Source organism: Vipera ursinii (genome assembly GCF_947247035.1).
Source record: "Vipera ursinii genome assembly, chromosome: 4".
Lineage (NCBI taxonomy): Eukaryota > Metazoa > Chordata > Lepidosauria > Squamata > Viperidae > Vipera > Vipera ursinii.
The window spans coordinates 32,291,234-32,306,077 of NC_139514.1; the positions used below are offsets into that span (position 1 = coordinate 32,291,234).

Here is a 14,844-nt window from a genome sequence, read left to right on the forward strand (position 1 = left end):
TTCTTCTGACCGCTGTTACAATCAGTAGGTCAAAGTTACGGCTCTTTCTCCTGTGCGTTTTATTTGTTTTTTTTTTACTCTTAGTTAAGAAGGGGCAAGTCTGAGCTGTCGCTCGTTTATTTAGAACAGGGGTCTTCAAACTTGGCCCTTTTATGACTTGTGGACTTCAACTCCCAGAATTCCTCAGCCAGGCAAGCCTGGCTGAGGAATTCTGGGAGTTGAAGTCCACAAGTCATAAAAGGGCCAAGTTTGAAGACCCCTGATTTAGAAGCCGAGAGAGACGCGGCAAGCCGGCCAATTTAACGTCCGTTGAAAACCAAACTCGCACTTGGCTAAGTGGAGCCGGAAGCGTTTCGGCCGGCCGGGGACTCCGCTTCGGGCTAAAGCTCATCCCAGGTTTCCTAAGCTACCAGGGTCGCGAGTCACGAGAGAACCAAAACGCTGTTGACAAAACCTACGTAACACATTTACTGGAAACTGCCGCTTCTCCACGCAGCCGCGCCCAATTTGTCCCTCAGGCGGTCAGAGAGCTTGGCCCTGCCTTCCTCCTCCTCCCCTCCCCCTGCACCTCCGCCGTAGACCGCTATAAGAGCTGCCGCGCCCGCCTCCGCCTCTCCGAGGTTTCACTCGGTCTGCGGAGGCCCAGGCGTTGGCTTTGGGTTCGGCCGCTCGCGTCAAGTTTCTGTCTCCTTCTCCCGCGCGAACCCCCCCGGCCATGATTGTGGATAATAACCGGGACGTGCGCTTAGATGGCGACGCCGGCTCCTTGAACAGCCCGTTCAATTTGGCTTTTTTTTACGGAGCCTCCCCTCGCTCTAGCGAGGGCAGCTGTTCGCCCACTCCCTCCGCTCCGGGATCCCCCGGCTCTGACTCGGAGGAGCCCTCGGCCGATGGCGCCACCGGCAGCAACTATTTGAGGAAGAGGCGCTGTTCTCGGAATGCTGCGCGCCCGACTGGAGAAGGTACAGACACACCCGGCGGGCGATTCGGCGTAACCCAGGGGTCTTCAAACTTGTCCCTTTTATGACTTGTGGACTTCAACTCCCAGAATTCCTCAGCCAGGCTTGCCTGGCTGAGGAATTCTGGGAGTTGAAGTCCACAAGTCATAAAAGGGACAAGTTTGAAGACCCCTGGCGTAACCTCTGAAATTAAGATTATAGGCGGAAGGAGTTTACTCCAGTTGCCCCCCCCCCCAAAAAGCGACGCCCGCTGTACCGGCTGGGCTAGGCTCGTTCTCCTAAGCTTTTCGGTCTGGTTGAAAGAGGGACGGCTCTCGAGAAATCTCGGTGGCCTTTTCAGTTATGTTGGACTATATAGCTCCTAATGGCATTGGGGCTCGTGGGAGTTGTAGGGCTATGCACTTAACGGGTTAGGGAAGTCCGTTTATATAATGTTCTGTCGCCTTTGTCGTGGTGGGTGTGTGCATATATATGTGTGTGTGTGTGTGTGTAAATTACTAACAAAGAATTAAGGGAGACTAAGATGCATTTCTGACTCTTTAGTCTTCATCAGTCAGTCATACCCTTCTGAGATTCGAACCTGCCCAGGTTCGAATCTCAGAAGGGTATAACTGACTGATGAAGACTAAAGAGTCAGAAATGCATCTTAGTCTCCCTTAATTCTTTGTTAGTAATTTACCCAAATATATGAACTGTTGTTCTGGTTATCTGAATGAGCTCCAAGAATGAAGAATTTGGGGTTAATCGGTATGTCGGTCCAAGTTCGTACTTCCGGCGGAAAATTATGTCTAACGTCCTTGATGATCACGGTACAAGCTTCTTTTATAAGCTATTTAAAAGAGTGGCCCTAGATAAGCTATTTAGTGGGATGTCCAGAATGAAGGTTGTCTTGGTTTTCTGCTATTGCCCATCGCCATCTATGCAGCTGCCCATCTAAAAGTTCCTGTTTCTCCTGTCCATGGCACAGCTACCTATATTTCAGGGGAGTAAGGCTGCTTTGCATAACGTTTTGCTTGCAAGTCTCTAAAGTCAGATCATGTATTTCACTGGGTATGAACATGTTAGAAAACATAGATTAAATAATAATTGAATAAAGTGCCAGAGTTAATTTTTAAGTATTAAAGTACTTAAAAGTAGTTGTGTAATGGATAACGCTATACACAATAAATGCTTTGGATTCCCTGTGTGGTAAGTGCATTCCAAAACTAACTTTAGCCTCTAAAATTTATGTTATTTATTTTATTAAATTTATATACCGCCCTATTCCCGTAGGACTCAGGGCAGTTTACAGGGAAGGTTAAAAACATAACATAAAAAAATTAAAATCAGATTAAAACAACTAATTAAATCAAGTCCCCGAAATTTAAAACTAAAACCCAATAAAAATTAAAACAGCCTGGGCCATACAGCTCCAAGAGCCAAGTTTTCAGGTCTCGGCGAAATGAGCGAAGGTCGGGGGCAGTCCTAAGTTCCATGGGGGGTTGGTTCCATAGGGCCAGGGTGCCCACAGAGAACGCTCTTCCCCTGGGAATAATTGCTTGACTTCTTTCACTGAACCATTTGTGAAAGGTCTTTTTAAAGTTACAGAATTGACTCTGTCCCAGCTGTATGACATTCATGGCTGCTCTAAGAGTTGGCAGAAGGTGTTTGTTGTAAAGAGAAAAAAAAAAGTGTTGATATTGAGCTAAATTTGTGGATTTAAATTTACCAGCAATTTCAGATATACATTACCTGGTATTGGATAGCATCTCAATATATTGTTACATTGAAAATGGAAAACAACTTATTGAGTACAATGCCCTGCAATGAATTAATTTTCTGTAAATTGTTTATTGATTTATGTTTGCTGAAAATAGTTTGCAATATTACCTATATTAGTTTCAGCATATCTTGATAATTTTTTTACTGTTGAAGGCATAAGAAGCAAGCAAATAAGATGACATGCTTTTTTTTAACAATGAAAGAGAGACTATAAATTTCATACAATTAATAATACAGTTAGAAAAAAAATAAAGAATATTCTGACCTTGGGATACAGTCACTTTGTGAAAAGTGAAAGCTTTGTTTTAACTTGATAACATTTCAGTGGAAACATTTCAGTTTTATCTATCTGTTCCCTGGAGCCCAATATGGCTAAAACTGTGTGCTATATATATAGACAGACATAGACAGCTATTTAAACAATGCTAGCTTTCCTACTTCAAGACTAAAACTTCAAATTAGGATAGTCTGTTGCTGATGTTACTTCTAATTTTTATGCTCATGATATAAATTGTGGTATGCAATTGAAAACATTTATGGTTAATTTGTACAATGACAAATGAAATCTGATTCTATAGTGTTTTGGCCAAAGCTTTCCTTCTCAGCTATTCCTTTAAAATATTTAGGAAATAGTGAAATTTTGTAGACTTTCAGTGCCATGATTTTTAACCTTTTGTACAATATTAAAGCTAGTGTATCTGGTATATTTTTACAAAGATGCATTATTTTGAATTTCTTCACCAATTAACTTTTATACATTTATGCTGCTGCCATTGTTGTTTGATATTATATTTCATATTACCTTATATTTTTATGAAGTTTGCTTTGTGAAATCTTATTGACTGAAGCATTTCATCTGCTTTGATTCTTGCTTTTTTCCCCTTTCTGTTCTGAAACTGAATCCTTAAAGACGTGTTCAGATACTTCTGGTTTTCTTTTGATGCAATTGGGAAATTCTATTAAAACTTCTAAAGGGGAAATTATTCTTAAGCTGGGGTTGCTTTTCCTATCCAGAAATTTCAAATCTCTGGGAATTTAGTTTTTTTTTAAAAAAAATTAAGTAGGTAGATTATGTAGAAAATCTGATTTGTACTTTTTAAAATTAGATCACTTCTCTCTTGGGTTGATGCACATTATTGTTCCTCTTTTGACTTCTGTTTTTTGTACTTCAAAATACATTGTGTTTAAAGGGTTGATGACATTAAGGGGGAGAATAAAATATTTGCAGCTAATCTTATAGAAGATTATATTTTTGACAAGCAGTTTAACTATGGAGGGGACATGCAAGTAACATTGAACATTATTTATTCAAAGTCATTTTAATGCTTAATGGTTTTGAATAGGATTTCCCATTCTTATTAAAATATTTCGTAGGGGTTCTCTGTCTTTTTCCCCCCTTTCTATTCAATTGTGTCTTTTTCTTGGAGACTGCCTGATTAAGTAAGTTCCTGCCATTTTCATGCAAGGTTTTTCAAAAGTGGTTTACTATTGCTTTCTTACTAGGGCTAAGAAAAAAGGACTGGCCCAAGATCACCTTGCTAGCTTTTTGCTTAAGGCAGAACTAGAACTCATGGCTTTCTGATTTTTCCATCTTTGCAATACTACTATTTCCTAAAATTATAAATGATTTTGTATAACATTCCCCGATGATGGCTAAATGCATGGGGTTTATCTCTCAAAGCTTGTTCCAGGCTTTTCTCCCTGTGTGGCTTGTATAACTCCACTGAAAGCTTTCCCAGGCAAAGTGGTGTGAATTTTGACATTCCTGCCTTGCCTGCAAAAGCCTGAAACACTTTGAGGAAAAAATGGATTGTCTAAGGTGCTCATGAAACCTTTGATAATTGCAATCCAAAATTTTAGAATACCTGGATTTGGGAGAAAGATAACTGATGGATTTTAGGGGAAAAATCTAATTGAAATATTAACCAATTAATAAGAAATTGGTTTCTTGTTTAGAATAAGTTTATATGAAGTCTACTCTTCTTTTAAATCATCTGTGTCATGCTTTTATTTTAATTTTGTGTCTTAACAGCTGAACAACATATGGGGGGAGGAAAGCAACAAAGAGGACCTTTCCAAGGTGTTCGTGTAAAAAATTCTGTGAAAGAATTGTTGTTGCATCTTAGAAATAGCAAGCAGATGTCCACAGATCATGGAAATGAGGAATTAAAGGTCTGTGTTGTATGCTTTCATAAGTGCTGTTCAGAATCAAAACAAGTATTTTGTTTGTGAATACAACATTTGCAGCAATTTTGTATAGAAGATAACATCTTTATTATAGTGAAATATAATAATTTGTGTGGCCTTTAAAAACAATTTTGTTTTTTTAATTTTTTTTGGAAAATACTTTGTCAATGAATGAGAATTGCGAATTATACCCCCCAATGGACCATTTTTTAAATGGGAAAATGCAAAGCATGCATTTGCTCATGTCATTTTACCTGAAGGTTCTAGTGATTAGATTTCAGTCTAATTCAATATTTTTTTATTGTTATTTTTTAAATGTTGGTAAATATCACCTATTCCTTATTTTGCCTAAACATGGGAAATGACTTAGAGTTTTAATTTAGTTTAGAACAGGTGGCACAATAATCTTACACCAGGTTCCAAAGAGATTCTTCTTTCAGCTCTTTCTATTCTTCCCTACAATTGTTCAGCATTTTGTGGCATTGAATATTTCAAACTTTATTAGGATGTTTTGGAATTTCCTATTCAAAGTTTTCTTTTTTCTGCATAGATATGCTCTTTTGTCCAGAGAAAGACCAGAAATTTTAAACAATATAACAATAGAGTTGAACGGAAGTAGCAAGTATCTTCTTAGCCGTAAACATTTTCAGCCTCCAGGGAGCTCTGTTATCCAAAGCATTTTCTTTGTATTATTAATTCTACAGATGCACCATATTGGGCACTGCTTCAAGTTTTAGAATTGGTGAATTGTGCAAAATATTTAATTCATTTATTATTCTTCAATTAATTTGGAAAGTGGTAGCTATACGTTTAAATAGAGACAGTTTAATTACATTCCTTGTTTACACACCTTAATTTTATATTGAAAAGTTTTCAGTTCATTAAATGAAATTAACAAGGATCTGAAAAAATAAGTATGTAATTGCGCGATTATTATGAATGCTTTGTAAGATATCTGATCTGCAAATGCAAACTTTCTAACCTACTTCTCCTGTTTATGCTTTTATATAATACTGAAATGCATGGACTCTTAGTTTACATTTTTACCCTCTTTTGATATTCAGAAGTTTTAATCTCTCTTGTTTGAAATAAATAGAATGAGAAAAATGTTTGAAGGTAGTAGAATATAATTATTGGAAAAGCTATAATTAAAAGTTTTGCTTTTTCTGAAAAAATATTAAAAGTTCAGAATTATACTATTTCTGTAAATATTTGTGGTAAAATAGAGTACTTGCATTATATAAAAATATTTTCATTTTTTTAAAATAGGCACAAGGAACGTTGATGAAACATGATCCATATACAGGTACAGTTTTTCTCTCATTTGTTCCTTCAGTTTGTCTTTGAGTATTAGAAAAATGGGCTGTGTCATAGGCTTATGAATTCTGCTTATTTTTCATTAGAATTAAAAAATATATTGACTTATAATCGGAAAAGAAAAGCTCCAGACTGTCTTTCTGATGGAGTATATTACAAACGAACAGCTACTTTGCAACCTCACCTCTTGGTAAGTATTTTTAATGGAGTTTTTTATACCCATTCTCACATTACTATACAGCTTCCAACTGCCTTCTAAGGCAAGATGCAATTAGACCAGTTTAAAATCTATACCCCTTATCTTTCAGACACCTCCACAGACACCAACTTCCATGGATAATAATATGGAGGATCCTCATAATAATGAGCCTAAGCAAGACAGCAGCTGTGATATGCTGCAGAATATTATCAATATTAAGAATGAATCCAGTCCAGTGTCTTTGAACACTGTACAAGTTAGCTGGCTTCACAGCATGGTCAATCCCAACTCTCCAGGGGAACACCAATATCAAGAGATGACTGGGGCACCATCTTTTTCACCTGTTCAAAAGTACCAAGCTTTCCAAACAAGCAGCTCTTCTCCAATGCTGGAACTGTCCCAGAATTATCAGTTTTCTCCTACACAACAACAACAACAACAACAAGATATGTCCCAGCATTGTATTCCATTGCTGGAATACAGGCCTCACTCTGCAGGCAGCCATTCTTCTGAATATCAGCAAAATATTTTTGACAGCCAAGAACTGCCATATTGTACCACAGAAAGTTTTGCTTCTCTTTTAAATGACTCGGAAGGATCAGACAACATCCCTGCTCCATTCCCTCAAGCAATTCCTAGTGGCCTCCAGCAAACTGAAGTCAGCAGCTGCTCTCAGCATTTCAGCCAAGTCTCAGATAACACATCCAGGGGTCTTGAGGAACATGGTTTATCTCTGTCCTCTTCAGATATATCTCTGGAACTTCAGAGCTGTACAGGCAGCACAACTCAGTTAGGCAAATCATTTTTCCAGTGGCAAGTGGAACAGGAAGAAAAGAAAATGGCCAACGTCTGTCAAGACCAGATTCTTGCTAAAGATTCTGATGGTGACACGTGAGTATTGTCCAAATATTACTTATTGCAGAAGTGGAAATGGTGAATCAGCATTATTTGTTTAGATGCTTTTAGGCTGCCATTCATTTGAATGAACAAAAAGCTCTGTAGTACATTCATGGTACTGACATCTGCAGAGAAGAGCAACAAGGATGATTAGGAGACTGGAGGCTAAAACATATGAAGAACAGTTGCAGGAATTGGGTATGTTTAGCTTAATGAAAGGAAGGACTAGGGGTGACATGATAGTGATAGTGCACCAATATCTAAGGGGCTGCCACAAAAAAGGGGGTCAACCTTTTCTGTAAAGCACATGAAGGCAGCACAAGAAGCAAGGAGAGAGAACCAATTTAGAAATAAATTCCTGACAGACAGCATAATTAATCAGTGGAAAAGCTTGCCTTCAGAAGTTGTGGGTCCTCCCTCACTGGAGGTTTTTAAGAAGAGATTGGACAACCATTTGTCTGGAATGATATAGGATCTCTTGTTGAGCAAGGGGGTTGGACTAGAAGACCTCCAAGGTTCCTTCCAATGCTGTTATTCTGTTATATCTGGCACCATACCTAAAAATGATAAAAAGAAATAATCCACTGGATGATAATACTACCTTAATAGGCCTTTGCTATCAGCAAGTTCCCTAGGGCTTTTCTCAATGGCTTTTTAGACTGCAGCATATTTTTAAAACATCTTATTGTGTTAATTTCTATTCCCCCCCCTCCAGATTTCTCCACATTGCAGTTGCCCAGGGACGACGGGCAGTTTCCTATGTGTTGGCAAGAAAGATGGCAGCCCTGCATATGCTGGATATTAAAGAACACAATGGCCAGGTGATTCTCCTAACATGGCAAATTCCCACCTTATGCCCTTGATTATTTCCTCTATTTTCTTATCAAAACCTTATATAGATTGCCTTTTAATGCTCAATTGGAAACTTACAGTGCAATCTATATGTAACAGAATTATTTGCTCAACTGTACAGACCAAGTTGATTTCATTAAGGAGGCGTTCTCTGAAATGGTTTTACTTCATTGAAATGGCTATTATGTGGTTTATGTTCTTAACTGCCATTCTTTATTAAGATTACAGTGTATAATACATCTGCTTTTGGTTATTCTAGAGTGCCCTGCAAGTAGCTGTGGCTGCAAATCAACACCTTATTGTCCAGGATCTGGTTAGTCTTGGGGCACAAGTGAATACTACAGATTGTTGGGGTAGAACTCCACTGCATGTTTGTGCTGAGAAGGGTCATGCACAAGTCCTTCAGGTGGGACATCTGAATTATAAGTTGAATTATTGTATTTACTCTTTTCTCTTTTTTAGCATGTGTAATAATACATTTGAACACCTATAATTATACATTAAGGATTCAATTAAGATTATTTACATTATTTAGAAGTATAGTTTTAACTGAACTTTACTGCCCAGTTTGACCCTAATTGCTCAGGAGCTGGAAGTCTGTAATGTGTTATAATACGATGTATAACTTTTCCAGCCCCATGTTAAACACAAGAGAAATTTTGCATTTTCTTCTTTGCCTGCAAAAGGAAATGGAGAATAGAATAAATTTATGGGAGTCACACTGCATTATCATTCTTTCAGTCAGACTGAATGATAATGCAGTGTGGCTCCTATAAAGTAATTTTGTTCGCCATTTCATACCTCCTTCCGCTACATACAATAAAAAAACCAGCAAACAAGAACATTGCAACAATCATCTCTGCAATTCTGAGGAGTTGTTTGGTTATTTTATAATTGTTTGTTTCAAGTGATGGTCAGGTTTTTTTGTAGCTGTGAATTGTAATTCTGAAGAACAATGGACACAAACAGAAACTGTAGTTTGAAAGTGCTGTTTTTTAACAAATTGTTATACAAATACTGACATATTTGTAATGGCATAAACTTTTCTGAATTATATAAATTTGATCTCATGCTTTCAGATTTCAGTTACTGTTGCATATAGTTAATGTAGATTCTCATTTCATTTTCAGGCAATCCAGAAAGGAACCATTGTAAGCAATCAGTATGTTGATTTGGAGGGAACGAATTATGAGGGTGAGCAACTAATACTCTTACATTTTGTGTTAAGTGGGTAAACTACCCAATTAAAAATGTTCAGATTTCAGTGTTGATGCTCAGGACTTGTACTTGACATGTTGTATAACACACACGTTTACTCCTGCTAATGACATTCCACTTTTAAATAAAACAAATTATAGAAATGGCTTCAAATATAATCCCACACTAAATCTCTACCAAGGGTCCTTGGCTAATGCATTGTTAATTGAGCTTAATAATGCTAGGTTGATAATGCTACATTAACTTAGATAAGCTGGTTAAATAATTGTAGAAGATGCCTGTATTTTGGGAATTGAAGTTTACATATGTAGAGAGTATCCAAGTTGGGAAAGGCTGATGTAGATTGTAAAAGAAGGCATATCACTGTTAGGGTCAAATAACAAAAACAGAAATACTATTCAAATATTTATTTAACTTATTTTTTTTTCCTTGAACTTAAACCTATAACCTTTCTCTTCCATCTAGATGTAGATCATAACAATATTCTTAATTATAGTTCTGTACATAGAAAAACTTATCAATGTGAAGTTAAATGAATAAAAATACACGTGTTTCTTCAATTGCCAGTTCTTAATTCTGTCTCTATTGCATGTCACTAGAGCATAGATTAAAATTCGTTTAAAGTTATGCATCGCAAATAAAATGAAAGAATATCTAGATATTCTATTGGAATGACTTTTTAAAATACATTATTGATCAGAACAAGGTGATTTTGTGTTTTGTTTTGCTAATTGATATGTTTCCTATTAAGGTTTGACAGCATTGCACTGTGCAGTAGTGGTTCATAATGCTGTAGTACATGAACTACAGGGGCAGCAGTCACCTCATACTCCTGAAGTCCAGGAATTAAGGTTGAAAAGCAAGAAGCTGGCAGATACAATCAAATATTTAATTCAGATGGGGGCCTCTGCTGAAGCCAGAGTAAGTCACATAAGGAAACATTAGAACAGACTTAGATGTTTACTTGAGAAATGATTCACATACTATTGTTTCACATCTGTTTGAAGATATAGAAGTTGGAAAAAATGTGCCAGTGATACATTCATAGGCAAAGAATATTAACTCTGTTCAGTATGATCTTTTATGTTCCTGGGTAGATATTCTGTAGGTTTTTAAATGTATGTTGTTGCACATAAAGTGACCAGTATTAAGCTTAAAGGATAGTTTATATTTTCCATTATTGAAATGGATACACCAATTTTTAAATTCCAGTTTGCTTTTTCTCCTCTAGCACATTAGCATGTAAAAATAAAAAAAAACCTCTCACTTTAATTAGTATGCATAAATCAGATTACTATTGTAATGGAACAATACTGAATAATAAGCAAAGCACATGAATGAATTAATGGTTGGCTAATATTGTAGGTATCACATTATACATATAAATGTTTGTATTTCTGAAACAAATAATGATCAGAAAAAAACCCTCCTAACTCCTTAACTTAAGAATATAATTTCTTATCTAGCACTTAGACAATAGCACTTAAATTTATATACTGCTTTACATGGCTTTACAGAACTCTCTAAGAGGTTTACAGAGTTAGCATATTGCCCCCAATAATCTTGGGTCCTCATTTTACTGACCTTGGAAGAATGGAAGGCTGAGTCAACCTTGGGCCGGTCAGGATCCAACTCCTGGCAGTGAGCAGAATTAGCCTGCAATACAGCATTCTAACCACTGCGCCATCAGGGCTCATCTAGTTTAATCATTAGGCTCATCTTCAGTATGTAACGTTTCAAACAAAATGTCACTATTTAAGAAAACCAAGAAACTGTTCCTCAAAGTGTATTTTATGTTTTCATTTACAGCGACTAATTGTATGTGTTCTTAATTTTACAGTGACTAAATGTGCAGTATGTAATATTTGGACATTTTTTTGTGTGTATGGACAGGACCGTAAAAGTGGCCGTTCAGCCCTTCACCTAGCAGCTGAAGAAGCAAATGTGGAACTCCTTCGACTGTTTTTAGAGCTCCCAAATAGTCTGTCTTTTATCAATGCCAAGGTATATAAATAACAAACCACGTGTCTCTTTTAGGGTGTTCTTATTTGCAGAAATAATCCTTCTGCTTATCTCCTTTTAAACAATGATTTTTCTCTCTTGTAACTAGGCTTACAACGGCAATACTGCACTCCATGTAGCTGCCAGTTTGCAGCATCGAATGACTCAGCTGGATGCAGTTCGTTTGTTGATGCGCAAAGGTGCTGATCCAAGTGCCAGGAATTTGGAAAATGAGCAGCCAGTTCACTTGGTTCCTGATAGTCCTGTTGGAGTTGAGGTAAGAGATAAAAGATATCTGAAATCTTGTTTTTGTGTGAAGTAAATTTCATGCTTCATGCTTTTTTCTTTCTGTCTATGATATTCTAGTCCAGTTATAGAATGAAGAGATGTATACCTAGATTTTTTTTAAAAAAAATATTTTTGTAAAAAACTGGGTTGAAAATGTTGCTTTCTTTGATGACTTATTTTGCTTTCTTCTGGAACAAAATGAAACTACAAAAGTAGGGAGACATCCCTTATGTTGAGTTTATTAATATTTTTTATAAAAATAGAAACATTGTTTTTCAAGTCTTGAAATCCAAGGTGCTTTGCAAATGTATGTTTCTTTTAGAGTGTTCTTTATAATTATAGAAGTTCTTTTGTTTATTTCATTAAATGACTAGTTTGTATCTATAGGGGAAAGTTTTTTTTCAAATTACAGAACATGTATAAATCAATGAGCTGCATTATTTTAGTTTCAGTAACTTAAAAAAAGGAAATAGATGGTTGTCATCATGCACATGAAAAGTATACATTATAGTGACATATGTACGTCAACCCTTTCTATTCTTCATAGAGAGTTCTTTTGGGAATTAAGATCTGATGTCTTACAGAAGCCATTCAGTGTACAATTCAATAAACAGTCTGTTGATGTTATCTTCAAGTTAATACAATACAGGGTGGTCCTTGTTTAGCAACTGCAATTGGGACTGACATCTAGATCATGAAGCTAAGAGGTTGCTAAGTGAAATCATGATTGATTGTGCTTATGATTTTGCAGTTAGTTCTCCGGTTATAATGGGATCAGAATTTATGCTGCTAATTGTAGTTATAAACGCACTACATACTGCATACAGTCAGGCTTAAATAATGTTGTGATAACTGCTGTTGAATAATTGGGCTTTTCCCCTTCTATTTCCTCTTTCTCAGATAAGACGAATCTTAAAAGGGAAGACAAGTCAGCAGAGATCATCAGTCTATTAAGCTCCATGAGTAAAATGACCCATACTCGCTGTCAGTTAGGCAGCCCCCATGTAACTGTAAATAGACCATTTGTCCAGTGGAGACAAATGTTTGTTGTTTCTATGAAACAAGAATATTTTGTTCACTATTATATAGTGGGTTAATAACAATTCTTCACAGATGAGAATATTTTATACCAAGCATTCTGTAACAGTTTGAATTACTCCATTAAGCAACTTAAGAAATCAAGAACAAAACTGACAGTTACAGTCCTTCATATTTCTACCTAAAAGTAATTTCTGTTCAGTGTACTGTATTGTTTATTAGACTTTATTGGATTACCTTGACTTCTCATCAGGGTACATCAAATATTAAGAATAACATAACAAGAGCAGACATTTTTGCTGTGGCTTATGATATAGAATATAGGTATTCTTAAGAATACTAAAAATTACTAATAATAGTTTATATTTTAGCTTTTTCTTTTTATGTAATTATTATTATTTTTAGTAGGTATAGTTAACTAAATGTATTAAAGTTTTTAATAATTTAAACCTTTTACAGTGGGGAATTCTGTGTAGAATTCTGTTAAGTTTTAAAAAGTTTTTAACAATTGTTAAATTGTTTTTGTGAAACGCTTCCAAATGATTTATAAAGAAACATTGTCTATAGTGATTTTATTGGTCACAGCAATAACTTATGAAGATTTAGAAAAAATGCTGGCCTTGTGTTCATTCTTTTTCAAATTAATTCTTTCAAACTAATACTTCCTGATTACATAAAATTATACATGTTTGTAATAAAAACATCAAAAGAATTCAGTTAGAATAAATAAGCAGTAATACGACAGAGATTCAATTAGAGTCTAAAAATGAACTGCATTTGATCAAAATGATTACATGCCATATGTATACTTTTTGTCATTTGTAAAAAAAATTCTAAGGACCAAATAAATTAGGACTACCTGTTATATTCTAATATCATGCTCGAGAGGAATTGAAGAGGAATATGAATTTCAAGAGGCAGTATGATTTGAAATACTGGTTGTTTTAAAAGTTGTTGTGTAGACAGGAGTTCAAAAACTGATTTTTGTGACTCGGTGGTTCCAAAGATTTCAGTTCTTTTGTTTCTAAAAGGCAAACTACTTCACCATTTAAAAACCCTGAAACAGTAGAAAATCCATCTATTCTGACTCTGGAGAGTGGTCAATACACCACATAAAGTGTGGTGTGCTCCTCAAATTGATAGAAGTCACATATCCCTAGTTTATGATACAAAGACATTTGGCTAATGACAGAAAACTGAACTGATGTTTGATCAGAGTAGGATTCTTCTACACTGACTTTGATTCTCTCATTTTGAATCAATAGATGTATGTCAGGGCTTTGCAAAAAATTAATTGCATTATATTATTTTACCTTATAGGTATAGTAGGTAGACAGATGTTAATATATCAAAAAAAGTAAATTAAATGTATTAAAATGTTTCATTGCAGTAACTACTTTCAGAATTGCATTGCTTTTTAAAAATTCTGTACGTACTGTTCTTGAATCACTACCCTGAATCATAAATTTTCCATATTCAGATCATATTGTTTGATCAAGTATGTCTTGTAGACAAATAATACAGAAATTTATATTTGATATTTAGAGGTAGAAATATATCTTTTGAAATAAACGTTTTAATCAATATAAGAGGTGTCTTATATTTTGACTGATATTAATACTTCTGTAAGAGTTAAAATTTCTGGCATTGGTTTTCCTTACTGCAGTTGCAGTAAGAAATATAACAATGAGATTGGTAGATGAGATTCTGGTTCTGTTCCTTGCTTTCTCTTTAAACTTAATGTTGCCCTTCAAGGTGTATAAGAACAATTTTAAAACATGATAAATCAAAAGTTTTTGAATCTGTATAATATATTTTAGGTCATGTAATGGGATAATTTTTTTCCTATAAAGCTGGAAGGGCATTGTTGATTTTATTAATTTATTTAGAAAATTTATATGGCCTCCCAACCCACAGTGACACTTGGGTGGCTTGCAGAATTAAAACCCCAATGCAAAAACCAATACTCATCCCCTCAGATGACAACAGTCAAAACAAATCTCTTGATTTTCTTTGTTATTTGGAATTCCTAGGACCATTGGCATGTACATCTTTGGGGCTTTTCAAAAGAGTGACAAAGTGGGGCCAATCTTATTTTCTCAGGGATGATGTTCCACTGGCAGGGAA

The 14,844-nt window shown here is 35.7% G+C and overlaps 1 protein-coding gene across 1 annotated transcript; it reads left to right on the top strand.

Moving 5' to 3' along the window:
• The first annotated feature begins 639 nt into the window (after positions 1 to 639).
• Positions 640 to 14,286, top strand: NFKBIZ (NFKB inhibitor zeta). The gene is made up of 12 exons (XM_083362228.1): positions 640 to 962; positions 4,753 to 4,892; positions 6,177 to 6,213; positions 6,311 to 6,414; positions 6,533 to 7,314; positions 8,036 to 8,141; positions 8,432 to 8,578; positions 9,303 to 9,366; positions 10,142 to 10,311; positions 11,284 to 11,394; positions 11,501 to 11,668; positions 12,580 to 14,286. The coding sequence occupies exons 1-12, from the start codon at positions 716 to 718 to the stop codon at positions 12,631 to 12,633; spliced, it is 2,130 nt and encodes a 709-aa protein (XP_083218354.1). The 5' UTR covers positions 640 to 715; the 3' UTR covers positions 12,634 to 14,286.
• The last annotated feature ends 558 nt before the right edge of the window (positions 14,287 to 14,844 follow it).

Coding starts and splice junctions, on each gene's coding strand:
- NFKBIZ (XM_083362228.1), top strand. CDS start 716: ATGATTGTGGATAATAACCGGGACGTGCGCTTAGATGGCGACGCCGGC. Junction 10,312..11,283: donor GGGCCTCTGCTGAAGCCAGA/GTAAGTCACATA, acceptor GTGTATGGACAG/GACCGTAAAAGTGGCCGTTC. Junction 11,395..11,500: donor TGTCTTTTATCAATGCCAAG/GTATATAAATAA, acceptor TCTTGTAACTAG/GCTTACAACGGCAATACTGC.